The 25,792-nt window shown below is 40.4% G+C and overlaps 1 protein-coding gene across 8 annotated transcripts in view; it reads left to right on the forward strand.

Moving 5' to 3' along the window:
- The first annotated feature begins 16,011 nt into the window (after positions 1 to 16,011).
- The window catches only part of ERICH3 (glutamate rich 3), a 74,517-nt gene continuing 64,736 nt past the window's right edge, over positions 16,012 to 25,792 (forward strand). For 7 of the 8 annotated variants that reach the window (XM_039483209.1, XM_039483208.1, XM_039483212.1 and 4 more), the window contains exon 1: positions 16,012 to 16,357. In XM_039483209.1, the coding sequence (XP_039339143.1) occupies positions 16,296 to 16,357 (62 nt within the window). In that variant the 5' untranslated portion in view covers positions 16,012 to 16,295. Of the gene's footprint in view, positions 16,515 to 25,792 lie in introns of all 8 variants that reach the window. The other variant, XM_039483211.1, reaches the window with a different exon arrangement.

A 25,792-nucleotide genomic window follows, 5' to 3' on the forward strand; every position in this document is an offset into this window, starting at 1 on the left:
AGGACATGCCAACGATAATTTAATCATGATACGAGCACATGTTTTGGATCAATATACTCCTGTCCTGGGGTTAGTCCACTAATGAAGTTGGTAGTACCATGTTGTTGTCCATACTCTCACTTTACATGCAAATATGAAATATTTTGGTCATTGGTTCTAAATAATAACAGATCTTGACATGGATTCAAACTGTATTATCTAGTTCTTGATATGCCAGAAGAGTCTTACTCTAAAAATCTGCACTATTTTCTAACATTTGGTGTGTAATCTGTTTTGAATTCCATAGGGGTAAAAGTAGCAACATTTGTTTTATGTATGTAATACAATTATCATTCAAGAGACAGGAAAAACATTTGTTAGTGTATTAAACTGGAGCCTTGCCAGTTGAAAGCTGTCACTGAGATGCTATCATGGCTCAGCAAAGGCCTTTCTTGGTTCTGAGGATAAGTAGTACTACAATAAGTACAGTTAGCTGACATCAATCGTTTATACCTGTTCTTTGGTTCAGTGCTCTTCCTTTTTTAAATGGATTCCCGGCCAGTGTATCTGTATAGGCTCCCCAGGCATCCTACTGTGAAACAAATAAATTTCATATCCAAAAGCTACCATTTATATTTGTAACTTTGAATCAATGAAAGAGCCTGTGATTATTAAAACATTGTTCATCTAACAGCATGTTTTACCCATTTTATTGAAGACACAAGCAAATAACAAACTACTCCACATCACTTCCTTTGTTCTCACTATCCTTTTAACTGTTTATAGGCTGGTGAAGTCATTCAGCAAAAACCTACTGGGTTAATCATTTGATAACCTGTGCGTGTGTGGGCAAATTTCATGTTTTGGGCAATACACAACCATTTCAAACATCAGATTGTAACAGTGTTTTCCGAGGTCATGGAACTCAGAATGGTGGCCCCAAATTAATCGTACTGCCTTCTAAATAGCCTCTCCCACCTAGGCCTGTTCGTAAGCCTGGTTAATTCATTTGCCAGGGACAAAGAAGTGCCTCTGCACCCTTTCACAGTGCTCCAAACAACTTTCTGGCCTTCTTATTAATCTCAGTTAAATACAGAGTAGATTACACTGCTAATATAATTAAGACTGTTCAAGATATAATCCAAGTAATATAAAATACAAAGTGTTTGTGATACGTGGACATTCGCAGCTTAGACTTTAAAGTACTGTTTGATATTACAGGAGCTTCCCTTAATGAGATGATTTCCCAATGATACTATTTGACCTATATCAGAACATTTCTACCAAGGGTTAAGGAAGAGTTCTCATAATTGCAGTCTGCTAGTCTGTACAGTGGCAAGTATTGAAAGGTCTCCATTAGAAAGGAATTTGTAGCAATTCCACTGTAAAAATTCATCTGTTATATTAAATATATAGCCTGAATTTGTCTGGTTCAACCTATCTTGACTTAAAATCCCCCTATATCCTTCAAGCGGATGCACAAGTTTCTCTAAAAGCCTTAAAGGGTAGTGGTCCCATTACACTTCTGTTTTCTACTCTTTTTGCTTTCTTTGAATAGCCACTTATTCCTACTGACATTTATCTTATTCTAAAGTAATATAGAAAAACCAGTTAAATTGAATCTTCTAAAACATGTAAATCTCTCTTGCTTTTGGGAGTACTCATTAAACTATTTTATTGGCTTGTCCTCGCAGCTCACTAAAATACCATATGTTTTATAAACCTATAATTCATGTTCCTTTTCAACATCTTGATCTGTAGTGTTTAAATTAATGCACCACAGTTATCTCAGGGTGTGCAATTGGGGAAAAATAACCCACTGACTCATTAAGTCTCCCAGGCATGGAATTATTTAGCTGTCTTACCTGTGTGTCATGAAGGAACAGTTGCCCTCATTTCGGAAAGTCAGGCATTATTAGTATTGAGCTGTTTGACTTTCTAATATCTCTCATTGAACTGCTGAGGACACCTGTTTTAAAAAAAAAATCTGTGCTCACCAGATGTTTTTGCAGTCTTGCTCTAAGTAATTGGAATCAAGTTTTATTTGCTAAGCTGCAGTGGTAGCAATGGTTCAGAAGAATACGGGCTATGTAAGCACACAAGCCATTTGAGCACTTGGCAATCAAGAAGAGTGATATGAATGATAACAAATGTCAGTCGGACCCTTCTGCCCCATTCTCTACTCCAATGAAATTTGAAACAGCTTGTGTATTGGGAGAGACTACACTGAGTGTGTCACGTCAGGGCAGACAATCCCCACGAACTGGTGGTTTATTCTATAATTAGCAAACCAGTAGCAAAAGAGCTTCTGTAGCACCAGACTGGTTAACAAGAAGCTTAACACAGTCCCTTTTATGCATTCTGGTCCTGGGCTCCTATCCAGACAAACAGGTCTGATACAGTGAGAGGTTACTGAAAACCTAATTCACCATATGTGAAGGTCTACTCTCAAAGGATCAGATGCTTACCTGCCATGTCAATATGTATCTCAGATCTTACCCAAATATCACACTGGTAGGCAATCCTTAGTAAACTAAGTGAAGATGTATTAACAAAAGAATAAAATGATTGCAAAGTCCTTACGTTTGTAGCAGTGATGGAATAGACTGCTGGCTTGCAAACATCTCTCTGGTAACTTCCAAAAGATTGGATGGTCCTCAGTCCATTGTTCAAAATAAGCATTTTAGGTGTAAATCCGCAGTCCAGAGAATTGGTACAGGAATGAGGCAAAATGGAGATGTCTCAGATGTCTTTTATATCCTCTGCCATGTACATGGAAATTCACTGTCCCAAACAAAGCCCACAGCCCCTTTGCATGGAAAATTACTGACAAAGATTGAGTCTGAGGTCACATGTCCACATCACATGATCTTACATCTTTTGCTGAATAACAGGGGTGGCCCTTGGCTCCTTGCTGCCTCAGGCAGCTGCAGGAAGACTCACTGAAGAGCTGATCTCCCTGAATGGTTCATCAACATTGGGCTGGCTAGACAGGATGTAAAACTACCTTGTGGGTGTCACCCAAGAACAAAACACATGTTTGAGATACAAATAACAAATAGTCATTACTTCAGATACAAAGATGAAACATGCATATAAGTAGGATTAACATACTTAGCAGATTACAACTTTTCCATTGATATTTTACATGACCTACTTTATATAAGATTTTTTGCAATTGTATAACAGTGGTAGCAACAATGATATAAATGGTCATCAATCATACAGCATTGCGGGGGTGGGGGGGACTATTTGTTTTAAACCTCCATTTCAGAAAGTATACTAGACTCCTGTGGCTTGATTTCTCCACTGCCTAATCACTCATCTCTCTGCAAAGGGAGCTGTAGAATGCTGTCAGATCAGAATGTGCAAGGCAGTGAAGAATCTGGCTGCCTACTCATTTTCCAAGTGTAGAGAGGGGCCTTACTGTAGTGGTGAAGTCTATTAATTTAGTAGGCCTGATTATCTCTTGCGTTGCACCTTGTATAGTCATTTACACCAATATAAAGTGTTGCCAAATCAGAATGGCAGCATTTTTTGTGACCTTTCTGCAGTGGTATTAATGACTGCAGTAGGTGAAGGGCAACACAGAATTGGTTCCCATGGCTCTAACAATAAATATTGTGGGAGAGCACAGCAATACCTTGCTAGCCATAAGAGTATTTTAAACATCTCTTTTTTAAAAAAAATTGTTTCTCTGATTTTTTTCCTTGTAGACAGAGGGGCCCAAGTTCAGAATCAATGCAAGTGAGTACGAATCCATTGATTTAATCCTTGCTCCCATTTACGCCAGGACTGAATTTGGGCCAGTGCTTGTAACAGACTGAGCTAATTAGACAGTGCTAGCTAATTTAGTCAGAACATAAGTTAAAGTACAATAAGCCCTCTGAACCAGTAAAACAGTTAACTAATAGCAGGTTCCTTGTAACAGATGGAACGTCATCTGTCAAGATTTCATATTTGATTCAGGATAGAAATTGGTAAAATAGAATTATTGGAAAGTCTGGGTCATGTCTCATTAAATTTTGGGTCCAGAGAGGATGTGATAAATTCCTTCAGGCACAGTCCAAAATCAACTCAATGGAAAGCAAATTGGCATCCAAAAGGATGTCAGTCAGGAAAGGCAGTTCATACTTGTCTAGATTAACTTTCCCCAATTTCGGGCTAGAGATGTTTTCATATGGTTGATTCTATATTCATCTAAATTTCTCATTTTTCCTAACAAACCTCATTTACTTAAAATCCTTGTGCTCTTGGTTTCTTTTTGATAGATTGACACACAGCCATCCTGGAGAGGGAACCAACCTTTAGATTCTGAGGAGGTGTAATACAGAAGACTTACATTTGAGGGTTTGTGGGATTTGGATCACTGACGTGTGTATGTGTTTGCCATTTTGGGGAGCACAGATCTGAAAAGATGGAGAGGATGGGAGCTTGTTGGGAAAGCAGCTGGTGCTGTTGGCATGGGATGGCACCCAGCTCCAGGACTTCGGAAGTGCTATTATAAGGGGTTGTAAAGCTGGCTTCACAGTCCCTTGCTTTCCCTGCCCCAGAACTGAGCCCTGTATGTTTGGGGGCAAGGTCAGACAGAGGAAATGCTGGATGTTGCTGAAGCAGGGGCAGAAATACTGCCCCAGTTCTAGTTACCTGGGATTTTTGCTGCTCTCAGCTGGAATGTTTACAGTAAACAAAGTGTGAAATAACTTCAGCTGAAGTAATGAATTAATTCAGCAGTAGAGCAACAGCTTGAATTACCTGTTTTACCTATAAGGAAGGTCCAATACAAAAGTTCAGCGTTTGAGGTGTTTGATTAATTTTAAATCTGTATGCACATTTTGCTATGCCTATGTAATTTTATGGGCATATATTAATAGGGTAGGCAAACCTGTGTCCTAATTTACTTGGAAATGTTGATTTGTGGTTTATGCTGGTGACATGATCTTTAAGAAATGCATTGTGATTATTTTGTAACGTATATTGAATGGATGTTTGGTAGAGTTTTGCTGCCTGACTTATTTCTGTAATAATACTTATTATAGTTGCAGTGCTTTACAGGTTCAAAGCATGATTCATACATTAACTGAGTAGTTCTCACAACATCCCTGTAAATTCAAATAAGTATTATCCCCATTTTACAGAGGGGGAAACTGATACAGAAAGGTGAAGTGACTTTTCCAAGGCTACGCAGTGGGTCAGCAGCAGGTCTGGGATTAGAACTCGAGACCTCTTCATTCCCAGCCCTGCTGTTTTCCCTGGATTACACTAGTTTGTGAGTATTTTCAATTTGTAGGAAGAAAATGAGCAATAACTTATTGATATTAGCACAGAACTTCTCTTATGCTAAAACTTTCATGAGAAACTGGACTTGTTTCAGAACATGTGATAAATGGGAAATGTGGTTCATCTGCAATCATGTCTTGTCTGGCAATATCCCCTAAACTAGATTTTAATCAGCTAATTTTATCTTTGTATCCCTTTTATGCCACTTGTGTTGTGCGATTTATAAGATATTTCACATTGAAGTGACTTTCTGTTTTGAGTATAGCTTGTATTTTTATGTGCAAGCATAACTTTCACCTTATCATAGATAACTTATCTACATTCAATTTGCATAATCATTTAATATAATTATTAACCTTGTGAAAAGTCATGTTATAGGTTAATAAGTTTAGCTTTTATTTGGATTAAGTTTGTGTGTTGTTCATGTCCTCTTAAACATAAGGATAAAGGACTTAAATCTCTTACAACTATGGTAGATTTAATGCATTTTAAGCAATTTCTTTTACAAGATGCACTGTTCGATATGTTGGGCACTATTGGGTCGTTAAAGCAATTAGTTGAGTTAACTGCATCCATTGTGCAATAGTTCTAATGCCTGGGAAAAGGATAAAGGGTCGTCTTAGAGTTAATGATGTCAGACTAATATTTCAATGCTTCCTTTTGGAAATGCTTGAGAGGAGGATAGCTGGAGGTTCCAGTTCACATTCCTCAAAGGTATAGTATGTCACTTCCCCCGTTTTGCACCCTATGTGCTGTTCTAGAATGCTGTGCAGATGCCCAAAGGAATAGAAGGCAGCTCATTCCACTTTCCTTTCCACTGCAATGGGGAGCTTCTGCTCTACTCAGTCTGAATTGGAAGGTGTAAGAAAAATTACATTTTTAGCCACATAAGTGATGTGAATGAGTAATTGGCTAGTGCTAAAAGTTGCTGATTATTGTTCCCATTCATTTAGTCAGAATGTAGTTTTGCAGTTGGAGTCTGTAATTACACATCTTAAAAACCCCTGGGTGAGGAAATACTTCTGGTCTGATTAACATACTGACTAGCAAATAAGAGCAGCAGTTGATGCATGTGACAGCGGTGAAGGCCATTGCTGGAGGTGACATGCTGGTTGCACACAATTTTGAATCTTTGGCCTTATAGCAGGAAATTCAATTTCTTTACACAGTGTTAAGGCCTTTGAACATTTAGGGCTACTTTTTTTAAATGGCCTCTGTTTTTCTGTTCAGACTACAGGATCACAAACGACAGCAGGTGCCAGAGATGGTATTTCAATATCTATGTGATTAGACCTACAGATCAGATAAGATTAAGAATGCTCTCATTTTCACTTGCAAATAATTGTGGGTGCAAAATAGAGGCTGAGTTGAGGCCTATTAAAAAGTTAGCATTTGGGGCCAAATTTTCAAGGGGGATTCACCCCAGCCTTTAAATCTGTGCCAGCAAGAGTCACATGCAGAATTGTTTGCATGTGCAGCCTGGATTTATGTGTGCAAACAGAATAGCTAAATGTGGGTTGTCTATGCAAGACATTCTGTTTGCACACATAAATTTACAAGTGTCTTTTCAAAATATGGTCCTCTGGGTATATTATGTGATAGCTAGACATGGGTCTTATAAAATCCATATATCAACACTCCAGCTTGCTTTTGCACCAAAGAATTACCATTCAACTAAACAGCTTTCAGGTACAGCAAGAAGGGGGAAAGCAATCAATTTTGTCTAATGGTCCTTCCCCAAATAATTTTCGGAGACTTGTAATGTGTTAGCCACTTCAAGAATTCTTACAAATTTGTTTGTAAATAAGCACTCACAAATATGTCAGCAAGTGTCTCTCTCCAGACTAAATATTAAAGTATGGTACAAAAAGGAGTTAACCCTCTTACCATCACTATGAAGCAGGTAAATATTAGTAAACAGACATGTCGTCAGAACTGGGACTAGAAATGGGATTTTCTGGCTTTTATGAAAAACTAGAAAATATAAATTATAAAACATTTAAAAATATAAATGGATGTGGTTTTGAGGACACTTGCTGATATATTGTAAGTGAGTGTGTCTACATGTTTGTGCATTTTTGGAGTCAGTAACATGACTAGATTCATTTGTGAAAGGCGTATTACAGACTATTAAATGTTATCTTCTCATTGCAGTTGACAGCTGCTTAGTATGGTGGTTATTCTTTGGTGAAAATCTATACCAGTCAAATGACTCTCAGACATTAATGAGATTCCAAATCAAACTGAGTTTCTCTTACATTTTAGGATCAGATTTATGTTCAGGATGTATATGACTCTCCCACCTGCTACCGCTACTCCTTTAAAAGAGTTCATTGTAAGTGTTCCGATTGCCTATTTGTTCTCTGATGTTCTTGACTGCATCAGTTTGTTACATTCAGTCATATTGGATTTTTATTATTCTGTACAACTTTGAACGTATTCAATTCACATTTTACTCTTGAAAGAAGCATTGTCTATTATCATTGGCAGGATGGAGCATGTAATAAGTGAAACATCAAGCATAAGTGAGAAAAATGGTAGCAGCGGTGTACATAGATAGCAAGAGCACAAATGTGTCTTTCAACCTACAGGTCCCCCATATGTCAGTGACACTTATTTTTGACATCTTCTGTTAATTTGCAAACTTGCCTCTGGCAAGAGGACAAGGAAGCAGTAGCACAGTGAGATGAATGAAAATACCCAGCTGTAATAAGTGAGGTGCACAATGATTATAAGCTGTGAGAACAAAGGGATTTAGTATGGAAGATCTGCTTGTTGGGATCCTAATTATCAGAGCTCTTTCTGCAGCTTTGGTAGGGAAACTGTTTCCTTTAGATTGGACAGAGCACTGAAAATGGCACTTAGGAAATGGTGCCATTGTGTGAATGCACTTCAATTGGTAACATTTAGTCCTTGTTTGGATGAGGGAGTCCAGTAAGAGATTAGAGCACAGGAGTTCCTGGTTCCTATTAGACCAGGTTTGACTGTAATAATCAGGCCCTTCCAGCTATCATAAGACTTTTTGATTTTGCCTTGAGTCTGAAAGTGTTGTATTAGCTTTGATCTTTTCTGACCCCTTACTATAGTTTTGTTTCTTATTTTTAAATATTCCCCATACTAGTTTTTTCCCCCATTCTACCCTCACCAATGCCATCGTAATCAGACAAGACGGATTACATGGACAAAAGGTGCATTAATTGCTCTTGCTATCTCATTTGCTTCGTGACGCCACTGTATTGAGCTAACTTTGAGTCTTTTAAGATCAATGTACTGAGGTAATGTTTCTGTCCATCAGTTGTGGCTGCTGTTAACAGTTTATTTCAGGGTTTCTTGCCAGCAGGTGTCATACTAGTTCTACCACTTTTGATATAGTTCATGCTTCACACTTGCCATTGTTTGAGAGGGAATAATAACAATAAATTAGACAGAGTTTGAAGAAACATAACCTTTAATTATTTTGCCCATTGCTTAATGAACCACACAAATTAGAGGGAAAGTTTTAATGTTAAAAGCAAATTGAGTTCTTTTTTGTTCATCATACTCAACATAGAACTGAAAATAAAGGAAGGAGGGAGGGACGGGGGAAGCCAGCCTGCAACAGAAAGGAAGAATGTTCTCATAGGATGGGACTGAGGTTCAGGAGACCTGGGTTCTAATCCTGGCTCTAATTCCCTAGGTCACCAGGTTATTGTGAAGATAAATCCATTAATGTCTATGTGGGTCTTGAATATTATGGAGACTATCAAATCCTATACATAAAAAGAAATTGAGCATTATACCATAAAGACATTGTATACGTGCTGTTCCAGAATAATTATGATCAATGCTTTAAGGACTGATAACTGCAAATACAACTGCTTTTGGACACTGTTAAATCACCCTCAAGCCTTAAAGTTTCCTTTGTTTATTCTGAAGCAGAAAATGAGACTCCTTGAGTCAGATTCTCAGATGTATCTGGGTTATGCTGGCGGCACCACCCAGAGAATACTTTATGTTGGAGTTCCCAGCTGTCCCGTTAGCACAGCTTTCTGTCCTTTTTGTAGAGCACAGCAAAGGGGATAGAATGAGATCTGGGGATCCAGCTCACAGCACCTTACTAAAGAGCCCTCTGAATGAGGCAGAATAGTCCTTTCAGCAGAGTTTGTGGTTGGGGTAGTTTGGTCAGGTGAGGCTAAGTGTTTCTGAAGTGAAAAGAGGGAAGTGTGCTGGAAGATAATACTTGTTGCTCTTACTATGCCTGGGAGCAGTGCTGACTCTGCACGTCACTTCCCCCTGTAGCAATTTGTGCAAGACTACATTCTTGATTTCTTTTTTCTGATGATAAAATAGCCTTTCTATATAGTAACAGCTAGCTGTTAGCCATACTTTCCAAATCTTGGCTTTTTTCTCTAGGGTGTGGTCTCCGTTGCTGTGTTTTACTAGAGCCCAAATCAAGGGGTCTGAGTCAATAAGGTCTTGTATTTCTAGAGTGTGGAACTGCCAATAGAAAGGGTGTCAGCTCCAGCAGGCAGTTTACATTGGGTGGGGTAGAGAGATGCATGGTAGGTTTAGTGAGATGGAAGAAACAAACCATATGCTCCTGACCTTGGTTTCTTCCCAAGACTACAGAGTTTTAATACATGCCAGATGGGAAGAACAAACCCAGAAGAATCTTCCTCCTACAAAGTTGGTTCAGTTACTGGACATTTTCACTTCTACTCTAAGGTGTGGTTTGAGCATGTAAAGTTTTTCCCACAGATTACTGAACAGACACAAGCTGTGGGCATGTTTGGGAAACCACTGGGGTTTTAAAAATCCTGCTCGTATGGGGCCTAAATCCTGCAAGTAACTGAGGGTCTGTCTGCACAGTGAGCCTCCAACCCAGGTTGACAGAAGTGGGCTAGTGGGGTTTGCAACAGTCCTCTAAAAATAGCTGTATAGACAGTGCTTTGAAGTTGTGGCTCCGGCTGGAGCGGTGGCTCTGAAGTCCACCTCCCCCACTCCCTAGGCTTCAGAGCCTGAGTGCAACTTCAAAGTGCTATCTTAACAGCTATTTTTAGAGTGCTAGTGTGAGCCCTGTTAGCCCAAGTCTGTTCATTCCAAAATGCTATGTTAGCGGTACCCTATGGGCCTTCAACTCTCATTCAGCATGTCATGGGATCTGGCTATTGATGCATGGTGTATGCTTCTCATGCGCTTGGTTGCCGTGTACAAAACTCCCCTGAGAAAAGCTAGCCTTTCACTTTATTTTTAATCCCCTTCTTACAACCTTTCTTTTACTTCCTTTCTTTAGATGGCTTTTTATAATCCGTACACACATCCTATTTTGCATTCTTAACTCTTTGGAACCCTTTAGAGAGCGAAAGTCACCTTTTCATTTTTTCCCCCTCACAAACACAGCAGGTGAGCATATATCTAAGATAACCATCTCAAAGTGGGTTTGTTATTGGCTTGACTGCTGCTCAGAGGTCATGTAAAGACTGCAAGAGCAATGTCAGCCAGGTTTGGGCTTTGTTTTAGGTTCTCAACAGATCTTCAAGGTTCCAGACCTTGTGATGTATTTTTATGCAACACCACTACTGCCGGACACTATTATAAGAGAAACTGTGTTTTGAGATAAGGCTTACTTTAGATTTTATCCCCAATCCAATGGTTTCCATATTTTAGGATGTCTGTTACTTCTCTCTTATTCTGTTGCCTTCTGAGTAGCCAAAACGTGTGTAGAAAATTATTACTATTAAAAAAGGTTAGGGTATTTTGTTGCTTCAAAGGTCTTCAGTTGCTCCAGGTCCCCGCCCTCCTACATGCTCACTTAATACACAGTAAACAAAATGGAGTATCAGGAACCTGTGTGAAACCTCTGTCTAAAAGCAGATGAATTGCGTATCCCAGAGCAGAATTTACCCTTTCCTTGTTCTTGAAAGTAACCTCCATAGAACTGTTACAAATCTGCTTTCTCTAAAGAACTGGGGTGTCTTTTCTTTCTTTTCAAGGCTAAAGTATCTGAGAATGAATACAAAGGGTTTGATTCAATCTCAGGCACACCGGTTTTACACACGTGTAACTCCACTGGCTTCAGGAGTTGCTTCTGATTTACACCAATGTGAGAGCTAAATCAGTCCTGCAATGTGAAGCTGAATCCTGAGGCATTCACTGAAAAACTTGTGAATCATGGTTGCCAGCTCCCTTCAGGTTGAAGAGGACAAAGTTGAAGAGTCCAGGTTTTTGTTACTGGTTTACATGGACAACAAAGAAATTCCTTGTATGGTTCTTGATAGACAACTAGAATGGCATGAGGAATTAGTCAGGGGAAGATATACATTTACTTCTGATAAAATATGTAAACTTGTTAACAAATTAGGTGTTTGCTTCAGGCTCCTGGCACAGTTTGGGCAATCCTGACTTCAGGCCTTGGTCCATAAGTCAAATAACAGATGAGTAATGGTTAAGAGAAGGCATGTGTTAGAAAATCATGAGTTCCTATGGGTCAGCAGTAATAATATCTCCTGACATAAAGCTCCACATCACAACAACCTATTGGTGTGAACGTCAAACTATACAAACACATCTCTGCCTGTCTGCGCTCTGATGTGCCCATCGCTGAGGTAGTGAGCCACCAATGCTAAGCACAGATGTACTCCAGTGAGGATTCTCTGAAGTCATTAATCACATGCACTGTTGCCGATATTAAGCTGAAGTCTGTCCAGCTCCAGGTAGGTAGCTACAACCTTCTCTTTAGTACAGTCTATTCACTTTTATTTTTTGATCCTTTGCTGTCTTCTGCTTTAAAAAGTTCCTTGGCACCTCATCCTCATGTCGTATAAAATGAATGAATATATAACATACAAAGCAGTTTCCAATTTATTTTTTCCTGACTTTTGATGTGACTGAAAAATTAATGAAAAAAATAAAATATGGTCTGACTTATTTCTTCTCTTCCCTGGGGCTTGTGTTTTCAGGCTTTTCACCATCTGGTCCCCTACCTCCATCAGCAGAGCTACATTGTGGCTTTTCTTTGGTAAATAGCTTGATGTATTACTCTTATTTTAGGTGCAGATCACTAAGGTGGGTCAGGCATATTTCTCCTGATCCAGTTGTTTTGATGCAAAAATTGCAGTATGCCAGCCTAACTGCCAGAGTAGCCCTGCCAAAAGCTGCTTCCCAGATCATGCTCTCAGAAGTGAAATATAATGATCGTGTTATAAAAGTGAAACTGCTACTTGGACTATGGTTTCTCGTTGCAGCCGTGATTGCACGGGGCCAAGATACCTCATCCACAGGACAGCCCTAAGTTAAGCACTCATGATGAAGGAAGGGTGAGGGTCAGTTGTGGGGGTAATGGTGGTGAAATAAACATGGTTGTACTTTACTTTTGATCTGATAGTCTCCATCTTTGTGTTTCCCTCCCCAACTGTGGAGCCTGTGGACATACAGAAATTGTACTAATTTAACAAAATCTGTTTCTAAATCAAATTAGTTAAATTTGTGCAACTGTCTTCTATGGACACTGCTTAATCATTTTAACAGAGAATAAAATTTATTTTAGCTGAGTTTAGTTTTTACCAAATATTCCCATTGGTTTCAAAGGGATTTGGATGAGGCCCTTAAAAAAGTGCAAACATACACTAAAAGACGAGAACGCATGCAGCAGCGGCTTCAGTGCAAACATAGTTGATGTTTAGGGACTTGGGAGTAGGTTGGTGGATGTTAGAAAAGCCAAGCCAGAAAATGAGATTAAACTGGCTAGAGACATAAAGGGTTTAAAAAACCCCTACAACTACCTTAGAAGCAAGAGGAAGACCAAGGATAAGGTAGGCCTGCTACTCAATGAGGTGGGAGGGAAGAAACTAACAGAAAATGTGGAAATGGCAGAAGTGCTAAATAACTTTGTTTCAGTTTTCACCGAAAGGGTTAGTAGCAATTGGCTGCCTAATACAGTGAATGCTGGTGAAAATGAAGGCGAATCAGAGGCTAAAACAGGGAAAGAACAAGTTTAAAAATTACTTAGACAAGTTAGATATTTTCAAGTCCCAAGGGCCTCATGAAATACCTAGAATACTCAAGAAGCTGACTAAGGAAATACCTGAGCCATTGGCGATTATCTTTAAAAAATCATGGAAGATGGGAGAGATTCCAGAGGACTGGAAAAAGACAAATGAAGTGCCAGTCCATAAAAGGAAAGAAGGACAACCCTGGGAAATACAGACCAATCATCTTAAATTCATTATGCCAAAAGATAATGGAGCAAACAATTATGCAATCACCTATAAGATAAGGTGATAAGTAACAGCATGGATTTGTCAAGAATAAATGTCAAACCAATCTGATAGCTTTCTTTGACAGGGTAACAAGCCTTATAGGTAGGGGGGATGTAAGGTTTTTGATACGGTCTCACGTGACCTCATAATCTAGGGAAATACATTCGAGATGGAGCTTCTATAAGGTGGGTGCATAACTGGTTGAAAAACTGTTCCCAAAAAGTAGTTATCAGTGGTTCATAGTTAAGCTGGATGGGCATATTGAGTAGGGTGCCACAGCAATCAGTTCTGGTTCTGTTCAATATCTTCATCAATGATTTAGATAATGGCATAGAGAGTATACCTATAAAGTTTGTGGACTATACCAAGCTGGGAGGGGTTGCAAGTGCTTTGGAGGATAGGATCAAAATTCAAAATGATCTGGATGAACTGGATAAATGGTCTGAAGTAAATAAGATGAAATTCAATAAGGACAAATGCAAATTACTCCACTTAGGAAGGGACAATCAGCTGCACACATACAAAATGGGAAATCACTGCCTAGGAAGGAGTACTGCTGAAAGGGATCTGAGGGTTCTAGTGAATCACAAGCTAAATACGACTCAACACTGTTGCAAAAAAAGCAATCATCATTCTGGGATGTATTAGCAGGAGTGTTGTAAGCAAGACAAGAAGTAATTCTTCCGCTCTACTCAGTGCTGATTAGACCTCAACTGAAGTATTTTATCCAATTCTGGGTGCCACATTTCAGGAAAGATGTGGACAAAGCAGAGAAAGTCCAGAGAAGAACAAAAAAAAACACAAAAAAAAGATTAAAGGTCTAGAAAACATGACCTTGGAGGGAAGATTGAAAAAAATTGGGGTTGTTTAATGTGGAGAAGACAGAGCGGGGACAGGATAAGTTTTCAAGTATGTGAATGGTCGTTACAAAGACGAGGGAGAAAAATTGTTCTCAGTCTCTGAGAATAGGACAAGACGCAATGGGCTTAAATTGCAGCAAGGGCAATTTAGGTTGGACAGTAAGAAAAACTTCTTGACTGTCCAGATAGCTAAGCACTGGAATAAATTGCTAGGGAGGTTGTGAAAAATCTCCAATGATGGAGATTCAAGAGCAGGTTAGATAAACACCTCTCAGGGATGGTCTAATATTTAGCCCTGGTCTACAGGGGATGGGGAATTGATCTGTTATGCAACTTCAGTTATGTTGACTTACTTAGATCGACTTATCCTGGTGTCCACCGCAGTGAGTCGACTGTTGCCACTCCCCTGTCGACTCTGCTTGCACCTCTCATGGTGCTGGAGTACAGGAGTTGATGGGAGAGGGCTCGGGGGTCGATTTATCACGTCTAGACTAGACGTGATAAATCGATCCCTGCTGGATCGATTGCTGCCTGCCAATCTGGTGGGTAGTGTAGACATACCCTTAGTCCTGCGATGAGTGCAGGGGACTGGACTAGATGGTCTCTCAAGGTCCATTCCAGACCTGTGATTCTATGTTGCAAGGTTGTGTGGATTTAGAATGGCACTATGGGATTGGGTGGGGGGCTAGCAGACCTGCTCTCCTTTGCTCCAATGCATTCTAATTCTGTTGCTAGTCCAGAGAATCAGAGACTTCTAGGCTATGCGTAGGAGGGTATTGGTAGAGACAGCACGGAGACCTACTGTGATCCAATATTTGTATGGATTAGTTCTCTGATCTAGAAGGGCTCTTACACACAATTTAAGCACATGGAACTACTCACATGCTTAAAAGTAAGCAAATGTGGAAGAGTGTTGCTGCATCAGCACCTTAAATTCTCTAACATATCTGGTCTGAAGCAGGATTTCCATTGACTTTATCAATGCAGGTAGGCAAGGCACTTTAATACAGATTTGATTATAGTGCCTGCCAAATGACATCTAGGCTCTTGTCCGCATACATAAGAGCCTCTGCTATCAATTCAGTGGGAGGCAGAGAACTGCACCTAATGTATATAGATCAGAATGTGTTGCCTATCACGGGGAAATCATAGAAGGTGTCACCCACAAAGAATAGGTCCCAGTACCTCCTGTCAGCTAGCTCTGTTTACTCTGGGGTGCCTGATCATCTTGATTAAAGAAAAATCCTAATTAACTAGAATGGTATAGAACCAGGCAACTCCAACCACTTTCCTTAAAACCTGAGAGCTGCCTCCCCATCCTCATTTACTGTTGTCTGTCTGTCTGCCCTTCCCGCTGGGTCTGACCCTTGCTGAGCATTAGGCCTTGTGTGATCTGTAGGATATAGAGAATTCCTAATGATACCAATGACATACGCGCCTGAGGGCCAGGACTGCATCATCTTATATGACTGCAAAGCTCTATGCCACCTGGGGGCAATACAAACCAGTACCAATAGCCCCACTGCTTGGATCAAGGGGCAGTGCCGGCCCGGTGAAGGTCAAAATGATCAAGGAGTCACACTTAGGACAGAGCCCACGTTACTCCTCTGCATTTATTTCCCCACACAATGATTAAACTCTGCCGGGCACCGTGCTGTGAAATCCAGAGCGCTGGAGCCATTTTTGCCACCCGCAATATCTAAACGCTCCCCGAATGGTACCTGGAGGCAGCTCGGAGGGGAGCGAGCCCTGGGGCTGTGTGCGCCCGTGTCCGGTTACGGGAGCCTGGGGAACCTGCCTACAACACAGCCTGAGTGGCAGCCCAGCTCCCCCACCCATCGGGGCCCTGGGAGAGAGGAGAGCCATTGGGCTAAGCAAGCCTTTCTGCCCGCCTCCGCCAAAGCATCACCACGTGGTCCTCCCCTAGCAACCGGAGGGGATGCCTTGGTACAGGCAGCTGGGGCAGAGAGAAGGCTCCGCAAGCTGGGGTATTTGTGTTAGGTAGGTGTAAGGCTCAGCTGACTGAACTCTCTAGCGTGAGCTGTGACAGCTGCCTCCTCCCAAGCACCCAGCCATTAGCGCAACAATCTGCAGCTCACTTTGCATTTCCTGCACGATCAAAAAGGCATCCTGCAAAAATGAGTCACCCTCACCCTGGGTAAGTGAGAACTGAGGTTGCCAGCTATGCAGCCAGGGGGTTGGGCCAGCTGTGCTTCCACTGGCTGGAGAAGCCGAAGGTGGCAGATTAATTAATGAATAAGGGTTGTGGGCCGATGCTTAATGGGAAGAAAACTATTTTAAAGCACACAAAAATACCTTTCAGCTTATTTCTTTGCTGAAGATTCTGAAGCCCTGTATGTTTTAAGATGTCATTTGTTTTTAAATAAAGACTTGTCACAAGCAGCATCCGTCACAGGCATCAGGCATTAGAACCTCAGTCACAGGAGTTGGTGGTTGCAGGATAATGTTTGCATGGACAATTATAAATAGGAAAAAAAAATGCTAGTTGGGAGAACTAGGACTAACCTATTGCACATTCTCCCGGAGTATGGCAATGAGAAGGAGAGTGGGGTAATTCAGTATTAAAAAGCTGTATCGACACTGGGGCTTCTATAGCTTGGTTGTTTTTTAATAGAGATTTTGACTCTCTTTGGCTCTCTTATTGTTGTTTAACCATTGCTACCTCTTACTAAAAAGAACTGCAGTCCTTAATAGAAAAAAAAGACCCAAACCAATAATAGGAATCTAGTATTCTCAAATTCCCTTCTGTATTACACAGTGGAATGTATCTTAGCCTAGTCTCCCCCCCCCCCCATCAGAAATACAAATAGTAGGCAGCTATATCATAACTTTATTTTACAAATAATTTAAATATGCTTTTTCGCTTTAATTGTATCTGTTATACATTTTAAAGAGTTGAACAGCCTAGTTAAAATCAGTGGATGTTCCTCATGTTTGAAATAAGACTCTAATCTTTGTTTATGGCTATTTGGCTTTCTAATTAATTTTATGGGAATAATGGAATAAAATTCAGTGAAGCAAACTACCTGAAAGAATTTAGGGCCTGCTCTTGCATTCAGATTTAGACAAAACTCCCAGTAATTTCAGTTACTCAGCTCTATAAGCCTTTGTAGAACTGAGCCTTTACCTGGCATTTCTAGGTAGAGCACATCCCTAGATCTCAGAGCTCTTTGCAAAGGTGGGTAAGTATTCCTGTTTTATGTATAGGGAAACTGATACACAGAGAGGTTAAGGCCAACATTGTCAAAAGCATCCCATATTTTGGGTCCCTCAGTTTTTGGGTGTGCAACTTGAGACACCTAGGGCCTGATTTTGAAGGTACACACGGCTCCTGTTTCAGTTCCTGTTGAAATCACTGGGAGCTGCAGGTATTCTGAACCTCTGCAAATCAGGCCCTATGTGTTGAAGTGACTTGCTCAAGATCTCAGTGCAAATTAATAGCAGAGCTGGGATTAGAACCCAGATTGCTGAATTCCCATTCCTGTAGCTATCCACTGGACCTGCTGTAAAAGGTGTAACTGTAACATAGTTTGGTGACAATTTAAAAACCTTTGGAAACATTTGTATCCTATATTTGTGAATCTGTGTGGTTTGTACAGTTGATAGGCTATAAGCAAAAATGTCTAAAAACCCTTTGTTTTTGGAGGGTTGTGTGGCATGAGTTATTGCACAAGGGATCCTTGTGTTACAACTGGTATCGATTGTACTTAGGGCTACAGACAAATGAATGCTTCAGTCACGGCTGTCTTAATATACTTCTCAAAATACTTGTGAAGTAGTCTGATTAGACTGGGTAATCATCTGTTTAGTGAAAACAGTGAAAATTACAGCACTGTGGATAATTAAGATCAGTGACTATAATTTAGGGAAAATATACTTAAAATAAATGAAGGCATTTTCAACAAGAACAATATGGATGGAAAAATCTTTAATGTATTCTGTCATTATCAAAACCACAACTCCTTAATGAAGCAGGGATGCATTACGAAATTGTCAAAAGCCAGTATTCAATATTTATACGTAAAGCTGATCCACAGCCAGCTGAAGTCAGTGGAAAGTCTCCAATGGATATCAGTGGGCTGTGGATCAGATCTGAAGGCCTTGCCTTGCTCTTGTAAACATTTAAGTAGTGTATGTAAATTTACTCATGTGAGTAGTCACACTGCTTTCCCATTGGCTCCATGGAATTATCATGTGAATAAAGTTCTGCATGTGTTTAAGTGTTTGCAGGCTTGGGGCAAAGTGATCAACCATCTGCCTGTTGACTTCAGTGGGTTTTGGATCAGCAAACCAACCATGTTACAGCCAGTGTTTAAAGTGGTCTTTAAAAAGTGTGTCTATCATTTCCTGCAAAAGTAAAAAGCAACATCACATCTTCTGCTTCTCCCTCCAGCCCCCACATCAATTCTACACCCCTCCCTCTAGCCTCATCTCTGCTCCTTCTGCAACTCCTGATGTTCTTTACTTCCCTCAGTGTGAGGGGGGTACAGCAGAGTCTCTTCTCCCTCTGCCCAGGCCTGGTATAGCAGAATAGGAGGAGCCAACCCATTGCTTACAGGAAGGGAGAAGCTGCTGGACTCTTTCTGCTGTCTCCTCCAACTCCCCACCTGTGAGAACAGCTTTGACTACAGGGGGGAGCAGGAGACAGCACTACTTGCAACAGCACTGATTGACTGCTCTTCCCAGGAGATAGGACAATGGGGAAAGAAGCAAGTCACAAGGGTTTTACTCCCCAGGCAGGGCTGAAATGTTTACCTCTCACTCAGCAACATTGTTCATGATTTTATAGATTTCTATCATATTTCCCCCCACCCTCCCTCTTGTCATTTTTTTTCTAACCTGTAGGGTTTGGCTCTTTTGTGTTGCAGAGTGTTGAGTAAGCTGTTCGTGGCTGATCATTAATGCATAAAGATAACACACTTCTCTTAGATTTCTTCTGTTTGCAAGATAAGTAAGAATAGGGAGAGTCCATGTATATCACCAGCTGGAAATAATGCAAGATTCCATAGCTTATTAAAATTTTTATTAAAGCTGAGAATGCATCTCCATTGTGGCTAGAACGGTTTGTTCTCATTATGGTTTAAGTGGAAAAGTGGCAATAAACTGCAATTGTACAATATAAAGCAGGAATTGTAATTCCCAGTGATTCTGCCAATCAATAAATAAGGCATTGATGCTCTCTTAGTCTATTTCTTTGGTAGAATATCACTAACTTAATTACACCATGAACAATTAGCCATGGAGATTTGATTTATAAAAATAACATTACAAGCCTACACAGACTTTGTTCAAATACACTTATGAATCAATAAAAATGGTCATAAAATCATTACTACAGAGACAACGTTGTTTGTCTCCAAGTTATAGTACATTGTTAACTGGTAAATGCCAGATATTGCTGAAAAATATCTGGCACTGATGTTGCAAATGAAAACTCTGTAGAGTAGAAAATTCCAAGTGAACAATCCCTTAATTCACTAAATGCTCAGTGGGCTGATGGTTTAACCAGGCTGTGCTGGGTGGTTGGGTGAAAATGACATGGTTCTAATGGGTACCCCACGGCTGTAAGAGAAACTTATCTGAAGTCATGTGCAATATGAATGAGCAGCACATACTCTGGTATTTGAATAACTTAAGTCTTCATTGCAGGGTATTTTGGAGAGCTGCAAAATTTGTTAGCCTGATAAATAATTTTTTTAAAAAGGCAAAATTCTGTGTGTTGGTTTCTATACATGTAGTTGTAGCTGTGTCGGTCCCCGGATATTAGAGAGACAAGGTGGGTGTTGGTTTCTAGGCATTTGTCCAGTCTGAGTATTTGTACTTGTCTTTATTAATTTATTACTTTTCTTAATGGAAAAAAGGAGAGAGGGCTCTAGTGACAGCAATTTATTTTCTTTAACAGGCTGTTAAGATGTTATCCTAGCAGTGTAAATGATACCAAAGTGTGAGTTGTAAGCAAATGAAATGATGCATATTCTGGATGATGTAAAGGCCAAGCTGTCTGTTATAGGCATTTTCCCCTGCCCCCAAACAGCTTTGCTGGAAATGGAGCATTTTAGCAAATTTCTTGAGTTTACTGTAGGCCAGATTGTGTGTGGTCCCTGTGCAGCTATACAAGAGTGGGGAGAGGGTACATGCTTTTTATGACCATTTTTATTGATTGGAAAGTATATTTGAACAAGGTCTGTGTAGACCTCTAACATTATTTTGATGGATCAAATCTTTATCGTTAATTGTTCATGGTGTAATAAAGTTAGTGACATTGCATCAAATAAACAGACTAAGAGACCATCAATGCCTTATTTATTGATTGCTAGAATCACTAGGAATTTTTTGAAAATTTTGTCAACATTTTTCAATTTTTTTTTTCAAATTCTACAAGCTCTAATTCCTTATTATAAGCAAAATAAAACTCTATTTACGTTAAACGGTATTTGTACATTGAAAGGTTGTAAAGTAGGCCAGGGGTTTTCCATGTTTACTGTCTCTCAGTAACTCCACAGCAAAAAGTTCTTTGTCCTGAGTATTATTCCATGACTGGAAGTTAGTTAAGAAGTTAACTCATGATGCATGAGCCAGAAGAGAATCCAGTTCAATCTCCTGTTTATATTTTGCAGTGCTAACAAGAATCAAAAATAAAATAAAACAAAACAACAACAACAAAAAACCCTTGCTCAGCAAAGTGAGCAGAGATGACTCCAAATATGTGCAGATCTCTCCCATGGTACTTCAAATAGGAGGTGGTTGCTCTAGTGCATTTACCCATAATTTACTTTCTGGTAGGCAGCATCCTCTGTCAGTTATTTGGCAGGCTGCTATTTGCTGCTGTACTTCAGTGGTTCTGCAGGCAGATAGGGACAAATTCACAGCTGTGAAGGACCTTTTCTCAGTGGAGCCACTGAGATTCTGCCACACAAAGTGGGAGGAAATGGAACTTGGAAATTGCAGAGATAGCACTTGTCCTCTGTGATATGAAGTCCTACTTGTTGGGGCTCCTTGTAAAGCAGCATGCAAGAAGTGGTTAGAAGCATGGCCAGAAGACCTTTCCTGCACAGATCCTCTGCTGCTCCCTTCCCTGGGTATGTTGGTTGCTTGAGGACTGAATTGTGGCTACTCTTGGACATGAGATAAAAATCTATATGGATCCTTCTGGAATGGCAATGCTAAGCCTTCTGTAGTAAATACCTGAAAAATGAATGCAAATATATGGCGGTCTATTAAGGCATCCATGCTAGGAAATTAGGATATTCATCTCCTGTCTTTCAGCACCCAAATAGGCATTTACATGTGTAAATGCCTATCTTAGGTGCCTAACTACTGACCTGAATGTTCACATGTGGGATTTGGGCATTCTACTTTGGCCAATAGAGAAATTACAAATCAAAAATAAATATAGAATAAAACAGTGAAACCAATGAACTGGTAAAAAAAAATATAGCAAGCAACGTAGCACATATGAAATAGCAAAGAAAAGGGAAATGGTAGTAAAATTTCCAGAGGAGATGGGCTTTTGAGCTTTTTAAGTCATAGCAATAACAAGCTATGTGAATATACCGTAGCAGAAGACCAGTGATACTAACTTGTTTATGTGTTGTCTCTGTCACAAATTGTTGGTTCGCTTCTGCTCGATTTTCTGCATCTAATTTATGCACTTTGTCTTCCATAAAGGAGCTTTGGGTGACATTTGTATGTAGCTTCTTAAATATCTTAATCTTTGGGATGTGGCCTTTAAAACATAACAACAGCAAACACACTAACATCTCCTTCCCCACAATATTTAGGAGTACAGGGACACAGGAATTGCTATACTAGATCAGATCACTGGGCCATCTCATTCAGTAGCCTGTCTCTGACAGTGGCCAATACAAAGTGCTTCATAGGAGGAAATCCTACAATAGCTAGTCATGGGAGAACCTGCTTCCAGGGAAAGTTTCAGCCTAACTCCCCAAAGTTAGAGGTTGCTTTATGCCCTAAAGCTAATTAATAACTCATCATAAAATATTTGCTGGTATCTAAACCTAAGTCTACAGTGATGCGATATTGTTACTTAATCTTTCTTGACTGTTTCCCTGCTTTTTTCCACCACAACCGATAAACGTTTTTCTGAATTTTATCTCAAGATATGATTAGTGAATTAGCTGGTGCTGGAGGTAAATAGCACTCCATAGAGTGTCTGGGAGAGGTAACGTGAGAAGACAGCTGCTGGTGCCCCTGTCACAACAACAAACATATTATATCTGTGCCATAGGTAGCTTTCAGCACCTGAGAACACAAGCCTAGTCTGAAATTCAGGCCTTTCAATAAACGGTGTGCCTTTTCATTTGGAAAGTAAAGTCTTACATGGGAATACATTCCATATGAACAACATGCATGCACACAATCCTTTTGGAGTGCTAACAGGGCCTGATCCAAGGCCTACTGATTTATTTCAGTGGGCTTTGGGGCCAGCCCCTACACAGTGTTAGTATTCCCCATGTCTGCATAGTCTTAAGCGATAGCAACCACCGTTGGTCATGTAAGCAGTTCAGTATTTACTAGAGGTTGGATGACTCTCCTGAGCAAGGCTTTGTAGAATCAGGCCCATACTCCATGCATGGGACTCAAGTTTGAATTCCAGTTGATGTCTCATCACACTGTACGGGTCAGTTACATGCTTTTTTTTTTATTTATTTTTTTTACAAATCAGACCCCAAACAGGGTAGAAAGCACAGGCTTTGGGTGAGCACTATGGGCCTGATCTCAAGCTTGTTAGTCAGTGGGACTCTTTCCCTTGATTTCAATGGGCTTTTGATCAGGCCCCCAAAGAACATCTCTGCCCCCCACCCCTCTCCAGTATCCAATTGAACTTTGAATTTAAATTAATTATTTTTGAGGAGCTGTCTGTTCATAATTCAAAGGAGACTCAAGATCATAAGTCTACCAAGAGCCAGGTTTGGTACATGCCCAGAGATCAGTTGTATTCTGACTTGTTATATGACCCATGAAATACTAAATGGAAGGAAGTAAATAAAAGGATATTGGGTTAAGTTTCTCTTCTGTCTTTACTAATACGGTACAGCATTGCCAAGTGATTGTGTAAATCAGTACTTGGCATAATCGCTATAATCTGGCAGTTTCAAATGCAAATGCAAACAAGGGATAAAGACAGTAACATAAAACAGTTGCTATAGTACCAATGTTTAATCTCCATGCATAACATGGTAAACTAAATTGTTTGTTTAAAGTGTAATTTGTCTGGTGTAGGCTACCTGTGAGATTATTGTGAAACCAAACAATATATTTCCGAGAAATCTGTTACCTTCCTCATGTTTTTCTCAGGATAATTTCCCCGCCTCTCCCCCCATCTCCTTGAGAGCTCTTTTATATATAGTACTTCACCACTATGTAATAGAAATGAAGCCTGTTTAGACCAATTGAAAGTTACAGGTAAAAATGTACTTCCTGGCTCAGATTGAAACAAACACAACTATTCAACAGATTGCTCATTCATCTACTGCGTCTTGCCAAGGTATTACACAAATATTAATGAGCTAATTAGTCTCAACCTTTCTCCTCCCTTGAGGTAAATATTGCTAGTCCCATTTTACAGAAGGGGGAACTGAGAAACAAAGGTGCTAAATTTTCATAAATATTTACTAATCGATGCCTCAGTTTTTGTTGCCCAGTTGGGACACCTTGGGTTAGATTTTCCGAACTTCTGAGCACCTGCAGCTCCTATTGAGTTCTAATGGAGCTGTGAGCACTCAGTACCTTTTGACAATCAGCCCCTAGTTATCTCAGACTGCGCACCCAAAAATGGAGGTGCCTACAGTTAGTGGAGACTTTCCCAAGGTCACTCAACATGTCTGGGATAGAGGCAGGCACAGAAGCCCTATTTCTTGGCTCCCTGACCATCCTCCTTCACTTGTTTAATAATGAAAAACTGAAAGAACGGCAAGAGACACGTTCATTGGTTATTCTGGATGGTCATGTGCATTAAAACGGATGTTTAATACATAGAAAATAGAGATGGAAGAGAGCCACTGGGTTAAATTATCTTGGACCAGATCCTGGACCACACTGGGACCCCTTTGTGCTTCTCTAGTGACATGAAGGCGACTTGAAGTTGCCCCAAATGGAGCTCTATGACACACGCCCCCAAACCACTAATGTATTGGGGCAGAAGCTGGTGTTGCCCCAAGCACTTTGCACGTCATCAGTCATGAGCCAGCACAATGGCCTGTGAGGGGCTGTTAGATGCAAATGCAGTTTAGAGCAGTCGTGAAGTTGCTCACATTGCACTGGGGCTGAGCCAGTTCCAGTACGGGAGGAAGAATGGGTGATGCAAACCCATCTTTGCTTCTACTTCCTCCCGTGTATCAAGTGTAGCGCAGTGCACCTGATGCTTGAGCTCTCCCCTGTTCTGCTAGTGGAATCTTGTTCCCTGTAGTATCGTTTGAAGCTCTCTGTTGGGCTGTTCTAGTGTCAAGGTTCCTCCCCCACTCTGAACTTTAGGGTACAGATGTGGGGACCTGCATGGACACTTCTAAGCTTAATTACTAGCTTAGATCTGGTAACACTGCCACCATCCAGAAATTTCAGTGTCTGGATCACTTTCTGTCCCCCCAAAACCTTCCCCTCCCTGGGCAGCCTTGAGAGGCTTTTTCACCAAGTTCCTGGTGAACACCGATCCAACCCCTTGGATCTTAACACAAGAAGAATTTAACCATCCCCCCTCCCGTCCCCCACCAATTCCTGGTGAGTCCAGATCCAATCCCCTTGGATCTTAACACAAGAAGAATTTAACCATCCCCCCTTCCGTCCCCCACCAATTCCTGGTGAGTCCAGATCCAATCCCCTTGGATCTTAACACAAGGAAAAAATCAATCAGGTTCTTAAAAATAAATCTTTTAATTAAAGAAAGAAAGGTAAAAATTATCTCTGTAAAATCAGGATGGAAAATACTTTACAGGGTAATCAGATTCATATAGCCCAGAGGAACCCCCTCTAGCCTTAGGTTCAAAGTTACAGCAAACAGAGGTAAAATCCTCCCAGCAAAAAGGAACATTTACAAGTTGAGAAAACAAAAATAAGACTAACATGCCTTGCCTGGCTATTACTTACAAGTTTGAAACATGAGAGACTGATTCAGAAAGATTTGGAAAGCCTGGATTGATGTCTGGTCCCTCTTAGTCCCAAGAGCGAACAACCCCCAAACAAAGAGCACAAACAAAAGACTTCCCTCCACCAAGATTTGAAAGTATCTTGTCCCCTTATTGGTCCTCTGGTCAGGTGTCAGCCAGGTTTACTGAGCTTCTTAACCCTTTACAGGTAAAAGAGACATTAACCCTTAACTATCTGTTTATGACATGTAGTTTTAAACATCCCAAGTAATGGATTTTCCACCTTTTTCTCTTGGGACAGTGTGCTAAAATC

The sequence above is a fragment of the Mauremys reevesii genome, linkage group 8 (assembly GCF_016161935.1).
Source record: "Mauremys reevesii isolate NIE-2019 linkage group 8, ASM1616193v1, whole genome shotgun sequence".
Taxonomy (NCBI): Eukaryota; Metazoa; Chordata; order Testudines; family Geoemydidae; genus Mauremys; species Mauremys reevesii.